This window comes from Ambystoma mexicanum, chromosome 7p (assembly GCF_040938575.1).
Source record: "Ambystoma mexicanum isolate Mex_15411 chromosome 7p, UKY_AmexF1_1, whole genome shotgun sequence".
In the NCBI taxonomy this organism is placed as follows: domain Eukaryota; kingdom Metazoa; phylum Chordata; class Amphibia; order Caudata; family Ambystomatidae; genus Ambystoma; species Ambystoma mexicanum.
In genome coordinates this window covers 882,427,751-882,454,350 of record NC_090939.1, presented here as the reverse complement: position 1 = coordinate 882,454,350, position 26,600 = coordinate 882,427,751, and the positions used below count along the sequence as shown (strand labels likewise).

General features: G+C 46.9%; 1 protein-coding gene across 2 annotated transcripts in view; it reads right to left on the bottom strand.

The window, feature by feature from the left end:
- RASA3 (RAS p21 protein activator 3) overlaps positions 1-26,600 on the bottom strand; it is a 1,503,746-nt gene that overhangs the window by 441,480 nt on the left and 1,035,666 nt on the right. For both annotated transcript variants that reach the window (XM_069637121.1, XM_069637122.1), the window contains exon 6: positions 21,327-21,407. In XM_069637121.1, coding sequence (XP_069493222.1) covers positions 21,327-21,407 — 81 coding nt within the window. The remainder of the gene's footprint in view (positions 1-21,326; positions 21,408-26,600) is intronic.

The window sequence follows — 26,600 nt, the reverse complement described above, 5'->3', positions numbered from 1 at the left end:
CTTGTGCAGCGCACAAACCATTGCTGCAAACATATCACTGAATTGATTTGCCATTGGCTACTGTCTGCTTGGTGACAGACAATGACTACTTTCCTAATCAAGGTGCCAAGTGGCATCTTGATTAGGATCCAGGAAACAATCGCAATGGAGATCACAATCTTAAGAAAAACTGTACAATTTGGGACAAATCCCCAAGGCAAGGGACAGTACCAGGTGGCAATTGTCATTCACCCAGTGCTTTAAATAGACCGTCCCTACCTTCACTCCTACACGCACCACCCCATCCACCCATTTCATAGTTATTATCCATAACATGTATATTATCTGTACTACTGGCTAGGTTCATGCTATATTAAAATGAATACATACATGCATACCCTCGCCACACACAAATCCCATGATTCCCCCACACACGCCCTCTGCCCCTCCCCGCACACATACACGCATCCCATGTCTGCCAAATGAGAACATTCAAATTTGTGGTGTTTTGGGGGTGGGGCGTGGATGGGAGAGTGCTGCAGCAGGCATGATATACTTATGGAAACTCCAACAACTTAAGCAGGAACACACAAGTTTTATAGCTCCCTCAGTCTTGGGGCAGGGTTATTAAATGCACGACACTTATGAATTTACGGACTCCCTGCCTTTCACCCAGACCCTCCAACATCAGCCCGCATGCCCTTTCTGGTCAGCCCACAGCCTCTTACTTCACTTAATGTGTGGTCTCCGACCTTAACACCCACCCTCCCATGCACTGGCATGTTCCTCCTTGCCCTGTCTATCACGCAACACCTTGCCTTGCGCATGAATCGCCACCAGCTTACTCAGCTGTACCACCTCACATTTCCCGTGCCGTGCAATTCCCCTGCTCACCCAACCCCTGCCCCACTACCTCACTAGACCATGGGCAGGCCTCCTCTGCTAACTAGACCCGCCTTGTCATCCCCCACCCCTTCAGAATGACCCCTGTGGCGTCACTAGACCCTCACCCACTAGTTTACTCTGGGCTTTCCTGTTCTGCTTATCACAGCCCTTCTCTTATCCCCTTACATGCACCATAGACAGTCCCTAATTGTCAAGTACCTATCTGCCCCATCTCAGATTTTCCTATGTATGTGCCCACTCCCCATAGCAGACCGAATCCTTAATTCTAAATTTGAATTTACACTTCAACCAGCACCTCGCCCCTCGCAGTACACCACACTTCCCTAGCCATGACTCGCTTCCTCCCCCCGGAGCCCCTCTTCCATCACCTCACCTACCTATATACCCCTGGTCTCCCCTCTGACGTGGCACCTCACATCCCCCTGGACAAGTCTCCCATCACTCATATTCACCAATTCACCTCTTCCACATGGCACCACACACGCCCCCACTTGTCGCTTTCTCACTGTGCTGCTGCCTGTCTCCCATCACCTCACCTACCCCTGGTATCCCCTCCCACATGGCACCTCACATCTCTTGTCTGCTTCTAACTATGCTGCTGTCGCTACCCCCGGGTATCAACTCTGATGCTTCACTTCACACCCCTCTGGACAAGTGCTGCTTCTCATTGCGCTGCCTTCCATTACCTCACCTTAACCTGTTCCCTTCCACGTGGCACCTCATACCCCCCCCCCCTTACCTAGCTATCCTTTTGTTCCCAGTCTTCACTGGGTAAAAACTGATTGTTCGGAGCAACTTTCTTTATGGTGTGCAGCTGTTGCTCAGAGAGGGCCAACAAGCAGAGACCTGTTTTTTCCCCCGATTAGGGATTATCACGAGTAGTATGGAAAACGCACTCCCCTTGCCGTTTTTCTCTGCAAGGAAACACCAATTTGTTGTTCCCTACTAATCATAAAACTGAGGACCGATGCTTCACCAGTAACATGCACTGAATCAATTACATACAATGAAGGTAAAATACAAGCAGCACACTGCGATTTATGATCTGCTTTTTAAAGCTTCCTAACAATATATTTATAAAGAACACATTCACATGCACACATCTCAAATTACGCATTCATCAGGTAAAATCAAGCATTAGGCAGTCACAATGCAGTCTCCCGGCCCTCCTGCCAAATGTTGGGGGGACAAAAGAACAAGTTCCTTACCAACTGTAACGTTCTTTCGATTGCATGTTCCTCCCACATATTCCTCATTTTAGATATCTTGTCTCCCAGCTTTGCTGCTTCGGAAAAAACATTTCACCAGAGGGCGTTGTGTTCGAGGCCACAGAGTCGTAGTCCCTCGAGGGCCACCGTCGACGTCATCCTCTGTATGAAGGGCTCGAGTCACGGCCGTTACCTCAGTTCTGTTTTTACAGTGTTCACGGTTGCATCAGTTGATCAGGCTTTTAAGTCCACAGGTTCTTAAGGAAGTTTGAGTGCAAATGGTGAAAACTGTACAGAGGGGTAGGTTCGATGAGGAATATATGGGAGGAACATCCAATCGAAAGAACATTACAGTTGGTAAGTAACTTGTTCTTCGAATGGATTGTGTCCTCCCTCGTGTTCCTTATCTTAGATGGCTCCCAAAAGCAGTAAGAATTTGGAGGAGGGAGTACCAGAAATTTCAATCACGGACTCAATGAAGGGCAGCTTTTGCAAAGAGTCCTCCTTGATATGATGTAGAGTCCAAGCAGTAATGCTTCACAAAAGTGTGCATTGACGACCAGGTGGCCGCAGCACAAATATACTGCACTGGGACACGCCTCTGAAGAGCCGTGGAAGTTGCCATGCCCCTGGTTGAATGAGCCCTTAACCCATCTGGAGGCTCTTTCCCAACCAATTTATAGCACTACGTGTTTGCTAGAATTATCCATCTGGATAGAGTTTGCTTAGACACTCCAAGGTCCAATTTGTGTCCATTATACCCAACAAATAGTTAGTCACGTTGTCAAAGATTTGCCAGTCTAGAAATATAGAAACAGAGCCCTTTTTGGGTCCAGTCTGTGCAATCTTTCCCCTTCCTTACTAGTGTGTGGAGGAGGGTAAAAAGAAGGTAAATAGTTTTTCTGAGACAGATGGAAATCAGAGACTATCTTAAGCAAGAAGGATGGTTTGACTTTTAGAATAACTTTGTCCCTATGGAAAATGGTGTGAGGAGGCTTAAAAGAGAGCACCTGCAACTCACTCACCCTGAGAGCTGACGTTATAGCCACTAACAAAATAGTTTTCAGAGTGAGAAGTCTTAATGGGCAAGAATGTGGGGGGTTCGAAAGGGGCGCACAAGAAATTTTAAGACTAAATTCAAATCCCAGATGGGCACCTGAAAAGGTGCCGGAGGGTACACATTTGTCAGCCCTTTCAAGAATTGAACGACCAAGGGCATTTTAAAATGGGACACCTCTTCCGAGGAGCGCTTAAAGATAGATAGCGCTGCCAAATATCCTTTTATAGTACCAACATGGAGCCCCACATTGGCTAGGTATAAGAGGAAAGAAAGTACTGTAGGAGTATTACATAAACATGGATTCACATTCTTATCCCTGCACCAGTTACTGAACTTGTTCCAACGACACTGATACAAGGATTTTGTTGCTAGCCACCTGGCCGAAAGCAAGATCTCCATTACGTCATCCGGGAGGTCCCAATCCTTATATCTCAGCCTCTCAGAAACCATGCATGAAGGCTGAATGTCATGACCTCTGGATGGAGAACCAGACCTTCCCCTTGCGAGAGACGATCCTCTCTTTGTGGAAGACATATTGTAGAGCAGATAGACATGTCCAGGTACCACGTCCTCCTGGCCCAATCCGGGGCAATTAGGATCATGGTTTTCCTGAACTTTCTCAACCTCCTGATTACATGAGGAATCACAGGGACTGGATGAAATGAGTATAGGAGCGGAAATACCCAGTCTGCCACAAACGCGTCCCCTAGAGCTCCTCTTGGGGGAAATTCCCTTCAGCAGTACAGTTCACATTTCCTGTTGACACTGGTCACAAACAGATCCACTTGAGGGGTTCCCCAAAGGGTGAAGATCTCTTGAAGGACTTCCTGAGCTAGTTACCACTCGTGGGAGACTGTACTGTGCCTGCTCAGAGCGTCCGCCGCCGTGTTCTGCTCTCCGGCTAGTTGAACTGCCGATGGAGAGATTCCTTCTTGCACTGCCCAGAACCAGAGCTGCAATGGCTCTCTGCACAGTGGTAGTGATCCTACGCCTTCTCGCTCGTTGCGGTAGTGCATGGCCACTCTGTTGTCTGTCATTATCAGGACATTCTTTCCCTGTACAGCGGGCAGAAAGGCCTTCAGCGCTAGTCTGACTGCCCTCAGCTCCATAAGGTTGATGTGTAGTTTGGACTCCGATGGAGACCAACGACCACTGATTGTCAGATTGTTGGTGTGGGCTCCTCACCCCGTGAATGAGGCATCCGTCACTCCTGTTATCTCTGGCCATGGTTGCCAAAAAGGTTCTCCATTGAGGATATTTTCCTTGCAAGCCCACCATAGAAGATCTTGAGACACTTTGGCCGGGACTCGCTCCCCCAAAAATTGGGACCATTGAGTCCTGAGGGCCCATTGAAGGGATCTCATCCTCAATCTGGCCTCTGGCACCAGAAAAATGCAGGATGCCATGAGTCCTAGCAACCTTAGAAAATCGAATGCCGGCAAATGTTGGGCATTTTGAAACTTTTTTACCATCTGCAGAATGTGGTGAGCTCTCTCCTCAGGAGGCGAGGCTTTCCCTGAGGCAGTATCCAGGACTGCTCCAATGAATTGGAGTCTTTGGTTTGGAATCATTTGTGACTTCTTGTAATTGAGGGAGAAGCCCAGTCTGTGTAGGAAGTGGCAGGTCAGGGCCAGATGTTCCTAGGCTTGTTCGGGTGAACTTGCCCTGATTAGCCAATCGTCCAGATAAGGGTAGACGTGAATCCCCCCTCTCCTGAGACTTGCTGCCACTACCGCCATCAGCTTGGTGAAAACCCTCGGGGCAGAGGTCAGCCCAAATGGCAGAACATTTCAAAAAAGGTAGCAGGCGCTCCTCTCCAGAAAGAACATGGCATGATAACCTGTTCTGAGATGAGAGTTTGCAGCACACGCTTTTTGCTCACTGTACCTTTCACAGATGGGAAATATCCATTTGCATATCAGTCTTTGTCCCGCCCACATGGGCAGTCCAGCACCGAAATGCTATGGCAATTCCTCTCTGAACAAGAGTACCTACAGCAACCCCATACACGTGTTTCAGCCTTGTTGGGCCTCATCAGTGAGGTGAAGCTGTGTCTCTCTGAGCACAGTGAGCAGGGAGCCCACGTCTGGTTTCCCCCAGGTAACTCAGTGTGACCAACCCCAAGTTCCGTGTAAATATTTCAAAATAGGTAGCAGGGGCTCCTCTCCAGAAAGAACATGGCATTATAACCAAATGGCAGAACCCGAAACGGATAGTCAGGACCGCCAACCACGGACCTCAGGTACTTTCTGTGCTTGAGATGGATTGGCACATAAAAGTAAGCATCCTGAAAGTCCAATTAAACCAGCCAGTCCTGAAGCAGAAGAGCCTGAAGGATCTGAGAAAGGGTCACCATCTTGAACTTGTCCTTCCTGAGGAATTTGTTCAAATTTCTTAAGTCCGAGATGGGTCTCAATCCTCTGTCCTTTTTGGGGATGGGAAAATAAGGGGAGTACCAACCCTTGTTCCTTTCCGCTACAGGTACATGTTCTATTGCACCTTTCTCTAGCCGGGTTGAAATCTCCTGCACAAGGAGCATGTCTGGAATTTTTACAGAGTTGGCTCCTGGTGGATGATCTTGAGGTCTTTGATGAAAAGGAAGGCAGTAACCATGGGTCACTATCTCTAGAGCCCAGGCATCGGACGTAACGCTCCGCCATTCATTCAGATACCGAGTGATTCTGCCTCCCACCGGGTCTTGTGGGTGAAGACCGCAAAGTGGCTTTGCAGCGGCTGCAATAGTGGCTGAAGTAGTAGCCGCTGCTGGGGCTGATCTAGCACCCCTCCCCTTTCCACCACAAAGGGGTTTTCTCTGTTGGTCTCTTTGACTGGCCTGCCCCTTCCCTCTTCCAAAAGAGGAGTAAAAACGAAAGGAACGACTCCTCCAAGAAGATGACCCTGCGTAGGAGTGTTGTTGAGGCTGCCTTATAGCGGTGAGGAGTTTTTTCGTTGCCGCTTTCGAAGTCTGCAGCTTCTCCAAGCTCTCGTCCGCCTTGCTGCCAAACAACCTCAAGCCGTCAAAGGGCATATTAAGTAATCTAGACTGCACATCACGTGCAAATCTGCATAGGACCGTGCTAGATGCCATGGACCTGCTTACACTATCAGCAGTGTCCAGTCCTGACTGGGGGCATTCCTCCATAGCCTCATTCCCATCTTTCACTATCACCAGGAAACCACCCCGTTCCTCACCCTCCGGGAAGTGTTCAGCCGCTGATCTCATACAGTCCCACAAGGTGTATGTAAATCTTGCCAAAGTGCAAGTTACATTAGTCGATTTCAGGGCCATGCTGGCCGAAGAAAAGACTTTCTGGGCCCAAGCATCAACTTTATCATCCCTATCTGGTGGTATTGAAGGGGAAGAGGACTGCCTAGTGGAGGTTGCAGATTGTACCACTAAACTTTCAGGAGTGTGAGAGTGTGAGAGTGTGAGAGTGTGAGAGTGTGTGTGTGAGAGAGAGAGAGAGAGAGAGAGAGAGAGAGAGAGAGAGAGAGAGAGAGAGAGAGAGAGAGAGAGAGAGAGAGAGAGAGAGAGAGAGAGAGTGAGAGAGTGAGAGAGTGTGAGAGTGTGAGAGTGAGAGAGTGAGAGAGTGAGAGAGTGTGAGAGAGTGAGAGAGTGAGAGAGTGAGAGAGTGAGAGAGTGAGAGTGTGAGAGTGTGAGAGTGTGAGAGTGTGAGAGTGTGAGAGTGTGAGAGAGAGAGAGAGAGAGAGAGAGAGAGAGAGAGAGAGAGAGAGATTTTTCATCTCCCTACTTGGGGCAATACTTGTATCTCAATCGGTATTTACAATTTGAAGGGAACAACAAAAAGGTGGGCTATTTGCTCTACAGCCCATTTATTTTCTTTGCTCACATAGTGGCAGGCTTCAAACAAGTTTACCACTTTCCCGACTTTCATGTTGGTGTGTCAGAGTCTGAACCCTGTCAGGGGGGGCAGGGAGGAGGGGGCTTAGGAGGAATCAACAGCCAGAATCTCAGGGAATCCACCTGGAGCATAAGGAAGCTGCAGACAGTAGGAGGTTACCATGCTGTAGAAACTAACCATGGCTACGGACGCTTAGGCTAGAGCGGAAATCTCATGGCAGTTTAAAGAGAGGGACAGCCTTTGCGCCACCTTCCCAAACCCCTTTTCCAGCCAGAACATGTTATGTTAAATACATTTTTAAAGTGCACGTTCACCCGTAGGTATCTTGGTGCTAAGGTGAGCAGAAGGGTGCAGCAGCACAGGACTAGAACAAATGAGTCTTAAGGTCACGGCGGAAGACCAGATGGTTTTCGCTGGTACAGAGATGGAAAGATGGAAAGTAAGGCTGTTCCAGGTTATAGCGGCCATTACAGAAAAAGCGCGACCGCACGACAGCCTAACTCGCGGAACAGCGATCAGCAGACTGAGAGCGCACAGGCCGGGGTGGCACATAACAGGAATTTTTTTCCTGTATCCATTCAGTGCCTTGATTGTAAAAAGCGCAATGTACCAGGCACAAAGATTTAAAAAAGAATGCACTTCTCAATCGGGAGCCAATGAAGTTGCCTGAGCAGCGGTGTCATATGAGCACGGGGAGGAGGGCAAATCTTTGCCCGAGCAGCAGAGTTTTGGAGCAGTTTGAGGCGCTTAATGAGGTAGTTTGGCTGACCCAGGTAAACAGACTTACAGAAATCTGTGGTGCTCAGAACTAGGGCAGCCACCAAAGAAGCCTGATGTTTAGCTGGATTAAAGGGGAGCACCTTACGTAAAATCCGTAGTTTGAAGTGCCCAGATTTACAAACAGACGCCACCTGGGGTGCCCTGGAGAGAGAAGAAGAAAGCAGGACACCCAGATTTTTAACTGAGGTCGCTGGTGTAGGGCACGTGCCTAGTGAAGTAGGCCAGAACTCAGGGGTCCAAAAAGAATGGGGGTTAGAGGTGCCCACCACCAGTACCTCAGTTTTAGAAACATTGAGCTTCAGCCAATTTGTCGCCATCCAGGTGCCAAGATCTTCCAGGAAGCTTCGTAGCCGGGACGCAGTATCAGCCCTGGTGATGTCAAGCCGAACCACGATCTGTCTATCATCGCCATACGAGTAATATCTGAACCCATGTGTCAGTATAAGAAGTATACGAGGATGAATATACAAGTTGAAAAGGATGGGGGAAAGTGCTGATCCCTGAGGGACACCACAGAAAAGCAGTCCCGGAGGGAAGCAGAAAGGAGGCAGAGACACTGACTGGGTTTGATCGGTCAAAAAAGCTTGGAACCAGTCAAAGACCTGACTTCAGATGCCTGCGTCAGACAGCCGCGCCAAAAGAGCGGAATTGTCTACCGTGTCACAAGTGGCAGATAAATCCAATAGTAGTACCACTCCCACCCCATCTCGGTCGACTAACCGGGCAAGGTCGTCCATGACAGAAGTACAGACTCTGTTCCCCTTCCAGGGCAAAAGCCAGACTGAAAGGGGTCAAAGAAGCCGGATGATTCCAGGAAAAGGGAGAGAAGAGGGGAGATCAAAGTCAGCTTCATATTAAACGGAAGCAGAGAAATAGGCCTAAAATTAGCCATTACCTTAGGATGAAGAGTGGGCTCCTTTAGCAGAGGAAGCACCTGTGCATGTTTAAGTTGGCTAGGGATTATACCAGTTTGAAATGAGTTCTTTATGGCGGCCGAAATATAAGGGAGTAGCTCAGTGGCCGTATCTTTAATTAGTGTAAGAGGAATGTCATCTGCTGGAGAGGCAGATTTGAGGCCATAAATGGCTTTAAATATCTCAGAATCAGAAAACACAGGAAAGGACGACCATGATGCCTTAGGGGCCGCAAGCCGAGGAAGGCTCCGACAGTGGTAGCGGAAGCAGCTTTAGCAATATCTGCACGTATACATTCAATTTTAGAGGAGAAACAAGCCACAAGGGAGTCACACAAAACTTGTGAAGGAGTGATAGAGTCAGTTTTCGTAGGAGCAGAAAGGGAGTTGACCAATTCAAATAAGGCCTTAGGATTATTAATGGCTGCTTCAATGTTGGCTCCAAAAAAGGTCTTTTTTGCCAGGACAATAGTCTGATGATAGTTGGTCAACAGATTGCGAAAGGTGAGTTTAGCAGTGGGGGAGTAGCATAATCTCCAATTCCTTTCAGCTCGTCTACAGGCCAGCATTTTTTTATTTGAGTTTGTCAGAGAACCAGGGCTCTGACCTATGCTTGAGGCCTTTTGATAGTTTAAGCGGGGCCATAAGATCGGCCACTACTAAAAAAGGCATTCTCAATAGTAGTAAAAGTAGGGGAATTAACAGAGGAAAGGCGTTCATGTAGGGCCGTAATAAGCTCAGATTGAGATGTTTTCCACCAATCACGTCCTAAGGGCGGCTGGTTTAGGGACTGAGGACTTGGAGGAGTGATAAGGAAGAACAAATTGAATAAGAAAATGATCTGACCAAAGAAGGGGGTATAGCGAAGAGATTACGACAGAACAGGGGCACATATAAAGTCAAGGGTTTTGCCTAATTGGTAAGTAGGTTTACTAATCATTTGTGTTACCACAATTGCCCGTCTGTTAAGTAATTCCATTGAAATTGTGATGAACCACCCCACAGCTACGGTGTGCTAACTAAAAACCCTTGAAATGGGAGTAAGAGTTTGTGCTTCATTCAGGCCCCCTATCACATTGGCCAGAGAGGTCTCTCAGTTCCAAGGTGTAGACTGTTAATGTATTTGCCTTCCTGTGACAGTGCTTCTACTCTGTTCACAAGCACTACAAATTGTGAGCACATCAACTTCTACATGACCACGAGTCATAGCAACTCTCGGTCCTACAAGTACATTCATGATGTACATAGCGCAATCCCAGAAGCCTGAGGCACAAAATCTTGTGCACAAAAATCACGATGTAGTGTGCTGTGCTTCAACGAGCACAGTGTCCAGACCACCAGGAAGAGGCAGCCAGAAGGCAGAGCCCCAGCAGCGAGTCAGAGGGGAGTGGGGTGTCGGAGGGACACCGCACATCGAGGTAGGGTGTTGATGAGGGGGGACCACTAAAAAATGGAACAGGAGAGGGCTTTGAACAAGAGCCCAACATTGCGGTGCGGCCTTCTCGGCCTGGAATACGCAAGGTCAGCCTTTTGTTCACAGCCTTTGGACCTGGTCCTACAAGTCCTGCATGGATAGTCCAACCCAAAATACTCAAACACCCTCTAGAAGCACATCTCTGGCGATCATTGAAGAAACACAGTAAAACCACTTTGTATATTGCTATCGTGTGACTTAGAGCCCCCCCACCTAAACCTACTCCCCCTGCAGGATCCGTCCAGCTAGTTTAACACAGTAGGTGTATTATGTACATAATATATTTTACCCCTCTATAGACACACATTTAATCCCAGTGACAAGAAAGCAGCATTACAATCTGAGCCCCTCTGTCCCTCAAATATGACACCAAACATGACCACTACAGGACACTTTACAATAATGCATCCTTACATCAAATCAATGGGAATTTGGCAGGCAACCTCTTCCAGACAGGCCAACAGCCCTGTGAGATCGTATTACTAACAAATGTGCCAATTAACATACACAACAGTGTTTGATGCAACTGGCCCGATCATCCTAATAAACCATCTTTCCACTTGTCTACATGGGCATTGCAAGGATTCATCCGGGTGAAGACAGCCTTTTAGATCTCCTCTATCTGATTCTATATTTTATGAAATGGTTCATGTACTTTGTAATAGCACCAGGTGAATAGATTTGACACAAAAAATGAAAAACGTGGAGAGGTTGAGCACGATTTCGATGAAGCATTAGGGGAAAAAATATACAAAATCACAATCTAGGCAAGTCCATCCTTTGCCAAGAAATGCTTTTAAAAATTAATTTGCATGGAGAGGTTTCAGAATTCAGTAGGACAGATCACGCCCTCTTCAATGTATAATGGACAAAGAAACAGATGGGATTTCCAAATACTTCATATAGAAAGTCCCATCTGCTTTCAACTGGGAACACTGCACAGGCCCTTTTCTTAATACTCAAGTAAGGTTTTGGAGCAACGCCGGTGAAATGGAAATACATAGTGTGTCGTAAATCTCAATAAAGTAACATACAGCAAGCACTCGGCCACCAGCAAGTATTTTAAGATTTTGAGAAAATCGTTTGTTAGAAACTACATTCACAATTAGCGAAAAGAACTTGGAGAAAGCAGCCAAATTAATGCTTTTGGACTCGATCATTAACTTCGTAGTACAACTGCAAATCAGTGTTTAATGCTATAGCAGACAGACTACTTTGCGTATTATACCTAATTATAGTGGTCAAATGTGTGGCACTCTCGTGACATCCCTAAAATGACAAATCAAATTACAAGAGAATGACCTCCACTCAGGTTTAAAAATGTTCACTCACCCTAACCACTGGTGAGTGACAATTGCCTCTTGGTGAGTAGGAAATGGTGTGCTGCCTGCATGTGTGGAATTGAGGGAGCAAGTGACTTTTTATGCCTGGCTAGTAGTTTGATTTTGATAGTATTGATTTTGAAAGTTTATTTGTATAGCATCTATACACAATGTATGTTTAAAAGCGCTTCAAGGCATGGGAGGGAGCAAGGGAAAAATACAATGACATTCTTACAAGGCCTTGAGACATTAAGAATGTGAAATAACTATCATACTAGGCCTGGCGACATTTCAGATAGTGCAAGAGCTATGAGAAAGATAAGGAGGGACGTGGAGGCGGGGGATAGGAGATGAGACAATCAACTACTGTACTGGGCCCGATGACATTTCTGGTAGTGCCGGAGAATTGACCAGAAGTGCAGGGCTGGGGGAGGAGGGAGGAGGAGAGGAACCAAACAAGCGACTATAGTACTAGGCCTGACGACATTTCAGGTAGTGCTGGAGGGGAGGGGGGAGGACCAAACATGGAGGGAGCGGAGAGGAAAACAAACAAGCTACTATCGTACTAGGTCTGATGACATTTAGGATAGAGTAAGTGCCAAAAATATAGAAGAGGAAGGGGGAAAGGGGAGAGTGAACGATAGTGAGAAGAAGAGAAGACTGAGAAATGGTGGGTGTGAAGAAAGAAGACGAGGCAGGCAGGAGGGGGAGCGAAGTACAAAAGGCACACAAACAGACAACACAACCATAGAGCAGGCGGGCATGCCCAAATGGCACAGCAAGTTTACATAAAACACAGCCAGATTTGAAACTAAGTTAAATGCATAAAAACACAGCCATATTTGAATAGCAACAAGAATCAGAAGCTAGCATTGTGTGCAAAATCGCAAGTGCAAACAAGGGAGACAGGCAGAGAAGGGAACTGGGAGACAAAAGAGGGTAGAAGCGTGTCCAGTAAGAGGAAATTAACCCATATATATGGAGGTGAGTTATGGAAGACCAGATTTCTTAGTATAGTGGGGTAGCAATATCATGCAAGTTCAAGTGCAGGGGTGTCAAGAAAATACCTCAAGCAGCATTCTGGTAACAGACAGGGAGCAGACCGGGTCCTTTGTTGCCGGCCTTAGTTGTTGCGGCCGGCTCCCGCCTCCCGGTTGCTGCGGTTGGCCTTTAGGACCAGTGTAACCAATGGGAGGAGTGAGTGCAGGCAGGCCAAGGTGATTACGACCAACACCCAAAAGTAGTGCAGGCATGTTGTAGAGGGCTAGAACAATGAGACCAGAGAAGGTAGAAAGTTCAAAGAAAAACCCAGGAAATGGGTTCAGCACGGAAAAGCATGGTAAATCAATCCCCACTCTGGCAAAGAGCACAATTTAAAATGCTCGGATTGAGTGGGTCGGCGCAACGTGCGCTTGTCAAATTGTGCTTACCCAGAGCGGTACGGCCTCGAGCAGGTGATCTGAAGTGGAATGAGGGATGATTAATCAGGGACGGTAGGCTCCGTCCAAGGCAGTTCGTAGATTATGAAGAAGAAATGCAACTGGAATTTGTGACCCCTGTTCCACTGTCATATTTAGTGGCTGGTTGGACATAACACTATTTTAAAAACATAACTGAACATTGAAAATAGAGTTTGTGCACTAAAAACAGGTTCGAACTGGGGAAACTGAGAAAAAAAAGCTGGTTCATGTCAATGAAAAGTATGAAAACCCCTGGCTTGAGGGGACAGAATTGCAAAAGATTAAAGGTAGATGAATTGGAGAGCAACATGGGTGACAAATTAAAGAAGCGACACAAGGCAGATGGCATGGTGCACACATCATGAAAAGTGGATGTGCGGAACAAGAGAGCAACACCTACAACTCCACAAGAGAAGAAAATATTCCTGCGTTGGCTACATCTCAACCGGTTCATCGGGCTGCAGTCTGAGAACCCAAGCAAAACGTACATCTGCCCCAAACAAGTCACATCGTTCAGTTTGTGGCTCACTGTATCTGTTCGGCAACACCCAACTAAGCATGCACAGAATTTATAAAGCAGAAGCTTAGCTGCAAAGGCATCTATAATCCCAAAATACCATGTTTTTTTCTTTCATCCAATTTCATCACATGCGGGGAGGTGGGGGGTGTAGACCTCATGCAGCTCCTTCATACCCATCCACATTTGTATTATCTTTACCGACCCCCGCACATACATATATGTGGTGAAATAGGGCATCTGAAATTCAGCATTTTGGGATTTGCCATTTTTTGACACAGGATTATGGGGTAATATCCCGGCGAAGCAATGGAGTGTGGTGCGTAGGGGCCACATCCAGGGGGTTACAAATAGTGTGCAGGGGCAGCAGAGGAGCTAGATTGAATAGTGGGCCTGGGCAAGGTGTGAGATCTAAAAGAGGCATAAGGTTGAATGGCACAATTGGTGATTAGCTCTTATCCCATGCAGCAAAGCCAGAATTGTGTAATGCTAAGTAAGGTTCATTAATTTGGAGTACCCTAGAAACACACGAGGGACTATGCTTCACACAGGGCTTAAGTGGAGGGAACATGCAAGTGGATTGTATCTGCCCACTTTTTGGAAAGGGCAGAGACCCTTCCCCCACCCCACCGCCCCCGGGTGTTTGATGATTTTTTTTTTATTTTTTTTAAAACTCTTTTTATTGGTGGTCGAGAGAAACACAAAACACGGTTAGAGTTGCATCATACAGATCACAATCATCATGGCAAGGTAAAGCAGAGGAACATAGTACATATAATATACATTTTCACGGAGCAATGGGTCTAAGTATCGCTGTCACCGTCGGAGATCATATCACAAAGAAACATTCTAAGGGGACCCCAAATATCCTTCGGTCTGCAGGCCGAGGGGCGTGTGAGAACAAACTGCTCCTCAGCCTCATTCACATAGACCAGCTCTCGGAGGAACTGCTGCACAGTGGGTGGCGACGGATTTTTCCAATGTAACAGAATGCATTTTTTGGCCACTGCACATGTGACATTAAACAGTCTTCTGGTCTTTTCAGAACATTTTCCGATGTCACCGAATAGGTATTTCTGTGGGGACAGCGTCGGGGGGATTTGTGTGATCTCATCCAGTATATCTGCCACCTCCCTCCAGAACCCAGCCACCACCGGGCAGCTCCAGTACATGTGAAACGAGCAAGCGTAGTCTGCTTTGCACTTTGGGCATTGACTCGGAGCGTTGGAGACAAACTTGGCTATCTTGGCCGGGGTGTAGTGCAGTCTATTGAGAATTTTAAATTGGATCACACGTAGCCCAGCATTAAGGGAAACCTTTTTAGTTAACGAACAGTATCTATCCCAAGTCTTATCATCACTAGGAATCTGGAGATCTTTTTCCCATTTATCTCTGCTAAGACCAGGCGTGGGGGAGTGTGCTTGTACCATGGCATATAGACTGGAAACACTCAAGCGGTCTCCGGCAGTGATCATCTGAACGCAAGGGTGTGTAGGGGGTTCATCAGGGAAAGACGCCCAGTGTTTCTGGAAGGCCGATCTCATACGGTAGTATTGCAGAACCCTAAGTGGGCCCCTGCCCAAAGCCCCGGTTGTCTGCTGGAGGGTCGCAAACCTTGCATCGATAAACATATCCCCCAGGCACATCTCGTCATCAGGGTCCCAGGCCGATCGCAAGCAGGCATCATGTGTCGGGGGGATACCAGGGTATCTCCAGAGGGAGACCTCCGGATTATACAAGCACGAAAGCCTCAGCTTCTTGAATATTGCCCGCCAGGCAGCGACCGCTCTACTGACAGGGTTGAAATCACATGTGTCTCTGTAGTGGTCATCAAAAATGACAGACTGTATGTTCGTGGGTGTAGTGGTAAGTTCTTCTACATCAACATGTGGGGGGGCTCCATCCCTGGAATACCAATATTTAGAGAACTGGGCCTGGGATACATGATAATAAAGTTCAAAATCAGGGGCCGCCAGCCCACCCGAAGAGTATGGTTTAGTTATCCCTTCCCAGCTTATTCTTGGAGTCTGTCCGTGCCAAAGGAAGGCCGTGGCCATGGACCCAAGTTTAGTGAAAAAGAGCCTTCCCGGCCAAATTGGAATGTTTACAAATAGGTAAAGTAGCTTGGGAAGGACTACCATTTTAAGGACTGCTACTCTGCCATGCAGTGACAACGGAAGGCGGTCCCACAATAACAGTTTGGTCTTCAAGGCCTGTAATGTGGCATCGTGATTGTCAGCGTATAATCTATTTTTCCCACGTGAGACGAGTATACCCAAATATCTGATGGACTCGCTGGACCATCTCATCCCGCCCAGAGAAACGGGGCAGTCTGTTGCCGGTGTAAGTGGAAAAATCTCTGACTTATTCTTGTTTATGGTGTACCCAGAGTATGCAGTGAATTCTTGAATCTCTGCCATTATGGGGGGTAGGTTATCCTCCGGTTCACGAATATACAAGAGTGTATCATCCGCGTATAGGGATATTAGTTGTGTGGCTCCCCTCAAGTTGATGCCCCTATTGAAGTGTCGAAGTCTTATCGCAATTGCCATTGGTTCTATTGTCAGGGCGAATAGTATAGGCGAAAATGGGCAGCCCTGCCTAGTGCCTCGTCCCAACAGAAACATATCCGAGATTGTTTGATTTGTTAGCACCCGGGCTCCAGGTTTCGCGTAAAGCAATTGCACATACCTGATAAAGTTCGGGCCAATCCCAAATGACTCCAACACTGCCAGCAAGTAGGCCCAAGAGACAGAGTCGAAGGCCTTCTCGGCATCTAATGATACGGCCACAGCGTTCCTGACAGGGTCAACCTGGGCCAGTATTCCAAAGAGCCTGCATAGGTTAAGTGCCGTGGATCTAGCAGGGACAAACCCATTCTGGTCAGGGTGGACCAGTGTTGGGACCGCCGGCAATAGCCTGTTGGCCAGTACTTTGGCGAATATTTTAGCATCTGTATTAATAAGAGACAGTGGCCTGTAGGACGACATATCCTGGGGAGGGCGGCGTGGTTTAGGGAGAACAGTTATTAACGCCTCTCTCATGGAAGGGGGTAGTATGTTACACTGAAGGGATTCCTCCCAGACCCGCAACAACAATGGAACAAGCTCCGAACTAAATTCTTTGTAGAATTCAGCACCAAGGCCATCTAATCCTGGAGCTTTACTGGACGTTAAATCTTTAATCGCCGCAGCAATCTCATCTGTAGTAAGAGGCTGGTCCAGTGCGAGGCGGGTCTCATCGTGGATTTTTGGCATTTTCAGTGCCGAAAGGTATGTCCCTATCTCGGTGGGAGATTTAGTGTCTCTATTACTATACAATCGTTCATAGAACCCCGCAAACTCCGAATTTATTTCGTCCTCATTCACTATAACCGTACCCCCAGGTGTCTGTATGCTGGTAATACGATTTGGGTGTCTGTCCTGTTTGAGCAAGTTGGCAAGGGACCTGCTCGCTTTATTGCCCTCGCCATATCTGCGTGCACGGATCGGGGATGCCATGTACTGCACCTCTCTAGAGGCCAGTTTGCTGAATTCCTGAAGATGTGACTGTATGTCCGCCAATATGTTCCTGTCATGGGTGCGAGAATAAGTGTCCTCCAGTAATTTCAGCTTGCCTTCAGTCAGGGACAGTTCCGCCCTGACTCCCTTAAGAAGACCAACAGATTTAGACAGTAGCGCACCCCTGACCCAGACCTTAAAGGATTCCCATACCGTGGAGTATTTATCGACTGAGTCTATGTTGATTTCAAGGAACTCAGCAATCTCAGTGTGGAGCCCCTCCACCGTCCCGGGGTCCCGGAGCAACCCCCCAGGCATCCTCCATCTTCTAGGGGGTCTAGGGCAATTGTGAAAAGTGACTTGAAGTGTTATTGGGGAATGATCAGATAAAGTGCGGGCTAGTATTTCACATGTCTCTACACCAGCAATTAAAGAGGGGGAGACAAACCAATAGTCGATCCTGGACTCGGAATCATGTACCGAAGAGTAGTAGGTGTAACTCCTCGTAGTTGGGTGGAGAGCTCGCCAGGCATCCTCGAGGACAAGCTGAGACAGTACATTTTGCATAGCAAGAGAGGCCCTACTAGGTGCTCTTACAGTTATGCTGGATCTGTCAAACACCGGGTCCATAACAATATTGAAATCTCCTCCCCAAATTATGGTGTGGATGTTGACAGTAGCGATCAATTGATATACATCAGCATAGAAAGTGGGGTCATCAATATTAGGCCCATATGTGTTGACCAACAGTATCTGCTGTCCCAATATCGAGCCCCAGACAAGTGCGTATCTGCCCAGAGGGTCCAGTTTATGGCCATCGAGCCGGAGCCCGAGGTTCGGGTGTATAAGAATGGCAACCCCCCTGGATTGGGATGAATAGTTGGTGTAGAACCTGGACTTGCCCCAGCCGGACATGATGACCTCATTATCATTTCCCATAGTATGGGTTTCCTGTAGCATAACGATTTGGGCACCATGTCTGACAATGTAATTACCCACTTTTTTGGCTTTCGAGCGATTGTTCAGCCCTCTCACATTCCATGAGATAAGTTTAACCCTCAGAGCATGAGCAGAGCTTTACCTGAAATATAGTATACGGGTAATAACCAGAATGCGAAGAGGGCCTTACAAAAGGATTGTATGGGTAGTAACGGACGATTCCCAGAGAAAATATCATGTCTTTCAGACCGTGTAAGTGCACTCAAGACCACAAGTACAAACAGTAACCAACTAGAACTTCCCCAAAGAACCTTCTCAGGGCAGAGACCCGTGTAGAGGGGGAGCATACTCATTTTGCAGCATGGGACTCGAAACAAACATTCCCAGCCTTCCCCCCCTCCAACCCACCCGCCACCCGCACCGTCTCCCCCAACTCGACAGTGTGCGACCCCAAACTTGTGGAATACTCCCGGGGTAGCCATGTTGCCTCACATGACCGCCATCCCAGGCCTCCAACGCCGCCGCTCACAGAAGATGGCTGACTGTAATCACAGAACAAAAGGGCCTGTGGCATGGGGCCTAAAAACTCTTAATGTCGAATATGAAAGCATGTACTTCCTAGTCTGCTGGTCGAGGTCTATTGCTCGGAGCCGGTCGCTCTCCCCTTGGAGGGAGGGGTATAGAAGATTCAATATATGAAAGGGCCTCGGATGGGTTTTCAAAGAAGTGCGACCTCCCTGCGTGTTGGATTCTCATTTTGGCCGGGAACATTAAGGCATATTTGATCTGTCGTTCTCTGAGGAGCTTCTTGACCTGCTCATACGAGCGTCTGCTAGCCTGGACAGAGGCGGAGAAATCAGGATAGATGTGTATGCGATTGCCCTCGTAGTGCAGCGTGCCCATCTCTCTGGCCAAACGGAGGATTGTGTCTCTGTCTCTATAATTTAGTAGACGAGCGATTATAGTTCGTGGTGGCGCCCCAGGTTTGGGAACCGGCGCTAAGGTGCGGTGTGCTCTCTCAACAAGGAAGTGTTCAGACAATGTGTCGGGCCCAAATAAGGATTTAAAAAGTTCTTCCAATTGCTTCTCCATTTGGCCCTTGCCGAAGGATTCGGCCACACCCACCACTCGGACATTGTTCCTTCTGGATCTAGATTCAAGATCCTCGCACTTACTCTGGAGCTTGTACATAGTGTCTTGGATATGAGCTATATCACGACTGTGTTGACCAACAGTATCCTCGGTGGCACCTATCCTGCCCTCAGCCTCAGTGACACGCGCACTTTCCTTATCGATTCTGGCCTTCAAGGAACCTATGGTAGCAACTATCTCATCCAGTTTGGTATTTACAGCCAGAAATCCGTTTTGAACTAGCATGGCCAATTTATCCTCTCTGTCCAGCGTCACATGTCCGCCCTGCTCGTCCTCGCTCTGCTGGGTGTCAGTTGGCTCAGATTGACTGACCGCAGTGGTGAATGTGTCCATAGGGCCCTTCTTCCTAGGGGTCTTAGGGGCCCTGTTGGATCTGCCGGGTTCCCCCATGATCTCAGTAACTCTATTTATATATTGTGTCTGGAACCGGTTATCTGCAGGGAAGAAACCACCACTTCTCGTGCCAATGATGTCAAGCACACCCGCAGGATATCCAGTATACCGGCCTCCAGAGGTAGACACCAGAAGGCAGCAGATCGGCTGCGTATCTAGTGCAGCGAAGTACTGGTATTAGTCACAACGAGCAGGGATCGGTCACAGGAGAGCGTAGGGTGGATTGCGGCCCGATAGACAGATAAACAGAGGGTCTAGAGAGGCTAGTAAAAGCGGGAGGCCCGTCGCTCAGAATCAGGAGTTCTGGAGATAAACCCCCGATCTCCCCCGGGTCGGAAGCCCCCTCACCTAGCAGGATATTCCAGATGTCTCCGGCATCCAGCCCGGCTGGAAGTGACCGCACGCAGGGGCCTCAGCGTTCAGCAGCTCAGCCGGTCCCGAGGAACGTCGCCTTCAGAAGCGGGAGTGTGGGCTCCGCGCTCAACCCGGCCGGGGGCCAAGCGGGGAGCAGGCGGAAAAAGCAAGGGGGGGCCGCACGTCCGTTAGCGGGACCAGGTCTCAAGAGGGAGCGGCGCCAGCGGCACCTATGCCAGGATTAGGCGCGAAGGAGGGGAAGCCCCGCCCAGATCAGGCCACACCAACCAGCCGCCGCGGCACTCGGGTAGATTCCTCTGGAGCCGGGAGCCGGCCAGGGAGCGCCGCTCGTGTCGGAGTAACTTCGCGGGGGCAAATCTCGGAGATGAAGTACTTTTCCCGGCTCAAACTTCCACAGACCTTGCAGGACCCCGGCAGAAGGAGATCAACCAAGTTACAGCAAATCAGTCAGCCGGAATGCGGATTTATAGGCTCAGGATGTAGTGGCAGCGCGGGAGCCACGGGTTTAGGCAGCCATTTTCTACGTGCGCAACAGCGCCCCCCTGTGTTTGATGAATTTTTAAAAACAAAAACTTGCTCCCTTCATTTTGTAAATTAGGGTTGGCCTGTTATCAAGTGGCGAAGGGGGATTTGAACCAAGATAGCTTAAATTAGAGGCAAGACACTTACCAACAATAACACTTCAAGATGGTATCAGTAATAAAGTCACCTAGAAAAGGTCACCAGGGAGCGATATTTCCCAAATGTGCACTGCCAAGAAAATCAAGCACTTTCCCCAAATATTCTAGGGCTGGAGAAATAAATAAAAAAAATTAAATCATAAATTAAATCATAAATAAATTAATCATAAATAATACCCGTCCTAGAATATGTGAGGGAACTCGTTTAGGGGTGCAGGGAAAAAATAAAAGAAAAAAAATTCGCCTGACGACTTCTTCCCAGGCGACGTTATCACATAGAACCATCAAGATCTTCTTGCATTACTTTCGAAATATTTTATTCGGTTTTTCCTGCACAGGGAATATTTGACTACAGCGTTTAGGTCTAAAAGGCGCACCATTTGTATACTTTTCTACCAACATTAGGAAACGCTTCTCAATCGCTTTTTTGTTTTTTTATTACCCGCGATAATTATTAGACTTCTGAAAGGCAAATGCGTGTTTGTCCTGTGCAATCTCTTTGATTAGTAAATACCAATTGAATGACATTTGCATATTTCTCTTCAACATCCGTTTACTTCCTGTAATGTCACTTAGTATTTCATCGTAGAAATCCCCCAATTTTCTTTTTTTAGGTTCTTATTCCCTGATTTCACATTAAAAATGGATATTGACCAACAGCCGCACAATGACAGACATACCAGTTACAGGCTTGCATTTAACGTATACATTGAGAAATGGAAAACGAGGTGTTATTTTAAAACTTAACAGTTGCATAAACATACATCTCTGCAAACATTGGCAGTCATGTTTTGTTAGTACTTACCGAGATGGTCCTAGCAAGGTAACTGTGGCATATGGATCGCATTGACCGTTGACTATTGGCAGGCCTTGGCATTCTAAAACACTGGGGAGAAAAAGTCGTTTTTCAGTTAAATTTGAAATCAAAACTGCTTTCGCCGATTATATGAGCTCTCATATGCTATTTTCTTTCCAACACACTGAAAACAGAACCATTTGCTTGGAGAGGAACCCTGACCCCTTGCATTCCATGTCCTCCAATGAGGGAGACGGCTTGTGTCCAGACTTTTGTATCCCAGGCATCTGCACCCTGCAGCCAGTCATGGTTTTCCTACTTAACCTCCGTCTCATTCGTAGAAAACCCTTTATCTTTCTGTGCTTCATGCCTAATATAAGCTGCCACATATGGGAACACTTAAAAAGGTTAAATCCTCCTATCAAACTATGAAAGAGACTTGTGTTTTCACCCACTGTTATTAAGGGTAATCCAGACATGGGCCCCTTGCTCTGTGCTTAGAGAGGCACAGCTTCACCTCGCTGGTGACACCAAAGAAGTCAGAAACATGTGTCTGGTGGTACTCAAAGGAGGAGGACCTTGCACATGGGTCTGCAGTCATTGGCTCTTTTGGGTGTTTTGGACGAACTTCCCTTCAGCATCAGCCCGCATAGTCTATGGTGATGGGTCATGGGAGATTCAGCATAAAAAAATATCTGGGGATCCATAGGTTGCAAATCCCCTAGCCTCATATTTTTGTGTTCAACTGTCCTTACGCACGATACCAGGCTGATATTCAAATTAATTTTCTCCTCTGGTAAGGTAATGTGGGCTACCACATGATTCTAAACCCTCCTGATTGGGCACCTTCCCATAGAACAGGCTTTCTAATCTTTGAATTCTCGAAAGAGGGGCTCTCACTTTCTTGGTTTATAATAAAAATTGGTTTCATTATTTGTATTATGGCTCATAAAAGTGTCGCCAAAATGAAACGTATGAGACCATAGACACTTAAAAAAGTTTCAATTTCTGATTTGCAGTTGTGCAGACAGTCATTTGTAAGGTTTCAGCAGGCTCGGTTTGCTCAAACCCTTATCACAGTATAATGACGTTTAGTATAATTGGGCACATAACATGCAGCCTCTTCTCTCCACGCCATGTCAGAAGAACACTGATTTGTTATGTGATGTATGCCTAGCACACAACACCATTTTCATGGTCTCATAGTGCTTTAGCCTGTCTGGTGTATAGCAGACTCTGTTCCAAACCTACATGATAAACAGTACATTGCTTTGTAAGAGAAGGACATTACATGATATTGTACCTTTACAACTGCATGAAAATGGGAACATTTGGCAGAGCTGACGTACTACAGAAAGGCCTCCTGAATTCTTTAATCACACTAGACCTGCAGTACAAGTTCCTTACTTTACACACTCTACCGAGGAAAAATGCACTCGCTCCATGGTGGCAGGTGTAAGGGTGGCCCTTATTATAAGGGTATGCCTAAGTAGAAGGGTGTCCCTTAATTACGCTCACACCAGAGAAAATCACACCCCTCTAGAGAAGTAAGGCCAACAGTCTATCTTGCAAGGATAACAAGTTTATTCTTTACAGAAATGAGGATGGGAGCAAAGAACTCTGCTGCCTGAACGGTCTTCTGTCCCTCTTCCGTTCATTTCTCCTGCCAAAATGATGCCAGGCAGGGGCTTATATACTCTTGGCTTAGTCACTGGATACGGGCATGGCTCCAACCCAAACTGTCCTGCTTCCATACAAGGGATGCTCCAGTCTTCCTTTCTTCATTGTCAGCGATTTCTGTCAGGACATGCTACTTTACATTTGCTAGCCTATGCAAAAATACACTGTAGCTCATGCTTTCCTTAATTTTTGTAACCTATGAACATTTATATATATATATATACACATTTTCCCGTCATTCACTCCATATTTCATTAATTCTACTCATGTTTTTCTCTGGTCCTGTAATTTCTTTTAAACCTTGTTTTCATAATTCTGCATTGTGCGCATCGAGCCTTAGCCTGCATGGGCTATTAACAGACAGCAAACAGCTGGTGGTTCCTTTCTTGCTGGCAGTGCTCGCACAAACACTGTGTGGAAGTCTGCAGTCTATTTTTAGCACAGGCTGCATTCTTTCTGGCAGAGAGCTTGCCTCTATCATGCTTTGAGATTTCAGAACTGCAAAAATGCAGAGAGTTAATATTACATAGATCAGTCAGGAAGAAGCTTTCCTGCCATCAGTGCAGGGAAAAAAAATTCTGATAATGACGGACAACACAGTGGCCATGCGCTACCGCAACAAAAGAGGAGCCGTAGGGTCACTGTCACTGTGCAGAGAGTCAATGCAGCTCTGGTTCTGGGCAATTCAAGAAGGAATCTCTCTATCAGCAGTTCACCTAGCCAGAGAGAAGAACACGGCGGTGGACGCTCTGAACAAGCAGACCACAGTCTCCCACGAGTGGTAACTAGCTCAGTAAGTCCTTCAGGATTCACCCTTTTGGGAACCCCTCAGGTGTATCTGTTTGCAACCAGTAGTGTGATCACTATTGCTCAAGGGAATTTCCCCTGAGAGGAGCTCTAGGGGACGCGTACGTGGTGGACTGGGAGTTTCCACTTCTGTACACGTTTACTCCAGTCCCCGTCCTTCCTCAAATGATCAGGAGGGTGAGGAGATTCCGGAAACCTATAATTCTAATTGCTCCGGATTGGGCCAGGAGAACGTGGTACCCGGATCTTCTAGACATGTCCATCTGTCCTCCGATTCGTCTTCCACAAAGAGATGATCTTCTCTCGGAAGAGGAAGGTCAGGTTCTCCATCCGGATATCAGGACTCTCAACCTTCACGCTTGGTTTCTGAAATCTTGAGATACAAAGATTGGGACCTCCCGGATAACATAATGGAGGTGTTGCTTTCAGCCAGAAGGCCAGCATCTAAATCTTTATATCGCTGCAGTTGGAACAAATTCTGCAGCTGATGTAGAGATAAGAATATTGACCCTTTTTCATGTAGTACACCAATGGTGTTATCTTTCCTACTATATTTGGCAAATTCAGGTCTTCAAGTTGGCACAATCATCAAGGGTTACCTCACCGCGCTATCAATCTTCAAACGCACGGCTGAGGAACCTTCATATTTCAAGTTGCACCTAGTCATTCAGTTTCTGAAAGGGTTGACTAATTTCATTCCCCCCCAGCTCCTTTGCAAGTTCCCATGTGGGATTTAAATCTAGTCTTAACTTTTCTAATGGGTACTCCATTCGAGCCTCTTCATTCCTGTCCATTAAGGTTTCTCACTCTTAAAATAGTCTTCCTAGTGGCTTTCATTTCTGCCAGAAGAGTGAGCGAACTACAAGCTTTTTCTTGCAAACCTCCACATACAATCTTTCACAAAGATAAGGTAGTTCTTAAAGTGAAGCCAAATTTCCTCCCAAAGTTTGTCTCAGAATTCCATATCGCACAAAAAATAACCTTGCCTTCATTTTACCCTCCTCCTCACCCAGGGAAAGAGGAAGAGAGATTGCACAGGCTGGATCCAAGACCTGCCTTGGTTTTTACATTAACAGACTTGCAAGGATTAGACAAACCGATCAGTTGTTTGTGGGATATGCAGGACATAAACTAGGTTTAGCCATCACTAAACAGACGATCTCAAAATAGATAATACGGACTATCATAGAGTGCTATACATTGGCAGGAAAAGAACCTCTTCAACACCTCAGGGCTCATTCAACCAGGGGTATTGCAGCCTTGTCAGCTCTCCAAAGAGGAGTTCCAATTAAAGACATGTGTGGCTGCCAATTGGTCGTCCGCACATACTTTCACCAAATTCTACAGTCTAGATTACTCCACTAGCCAGGGGACTAAATTTGGGAAAGCTGTGTTGCACTCGGTGCATCTTTAAAGAAATCATTACATTTAACTCCCGCCTCCTATACACATTACTGCTTTGGGAGTCTATCAAAGATAAGGAATACGTGGGGGGACACAATCCATTCAAAGAACAAGTTACTTACCAACTGTAACGTTCCTTCGACTGGATCTTCCTCCCATGTATTCCTCATCGCCCCTCGCATCCTTCCCCGCAGTAAAACTTCCCTTGTAGTTGCAGCCTATGCTCTTCAAGGGTACTAACCATCTCATACTAGACAAACACAGCACCTCAAAACAGAAGGGAGCAACGACGCTGCATGAGACTATTTATACCTATGGTGACGTTGGTGCCGATACAGAGGCCTTCGAGGGACGCCGACTTGGAGCGCCCTCTACTGTGAAAAAAATTCCGAGGCCAGCAAGCTCCTCATGGCACATAAAAGTAAGCATCCTGAAGGTCCAGAGATACCAACCAATCCTGAAACTGGAGGGCCTGAAGGATTTAAGAAAGGTTACCATCTTGAACTTGTCCTTCCGGAGGAATTTGTTCAATTCTTCCAAGTCCAAGATGGGTCTCAATCCTCCGTCCTTCTTTGGTATTAGGAAGTAGGGGGGGGGGGGGGGGAGTACCACCAACCCTTGTTCCTCTCTGCTACAGGTACTGGTTCTATGGCACCTTTCTAGCAGGTCTGAGATCTCCTGCATAAGGAGCGGGTCTGCTAGTGATATTTGACTCTTGGCAAGTAAGAAATGGTGTGCTGTAGGTATGTATAGAATTCAGGTGGTGAGTGGCCTTTTATTATGGTTGGCTAGTAGTTTGCACCTTGAATTTGTGTCCTCTGAGTAAGGTTATATGTTGCCAGTTGCCCTGAGGAGTCATAACTCCTGGTATGTGTTGGTGTCAAGCTAACCAGGCTCTCCTAGGTGACAAGCAGGAGGTAAATAGCGCCAAGTAATTTCAACCCTTGCTTTCTGTTTTTCTGTCTTTGGATCTCTTTGGATAATGCACTAATAATAGTGAATAGGGCCTATTCAGTTTTGGTTTAGCAAACAGTTGTTTTGAACACTTATGGAAATTCTAATTTGTGATGCTGCTTGGAAAATGCTTTAAAACATTACTTTGTTTATTATAGGTTTGCTTTGGGCTTATTAACAAAGCTTACTTGGAATAATATGTGGCCTAACTTAACATCAAAACCTTTTTAAATTAAAGGGATGTGACGAGCTGGACCACTTATTTTTCTTATTTTTTTGTTTAGGTTAAATAAAAAAAAACAAGTCCTGGTAGGTAAAATCATGTCATTCAAACAATGCGATCAGCACCACAATGTGGTCTAAATAGCAGCACTGCTGTATACACATCCCACATAACCTTTTGATGGGAGTATGCATGTAGCAGGCACTTATTTATGT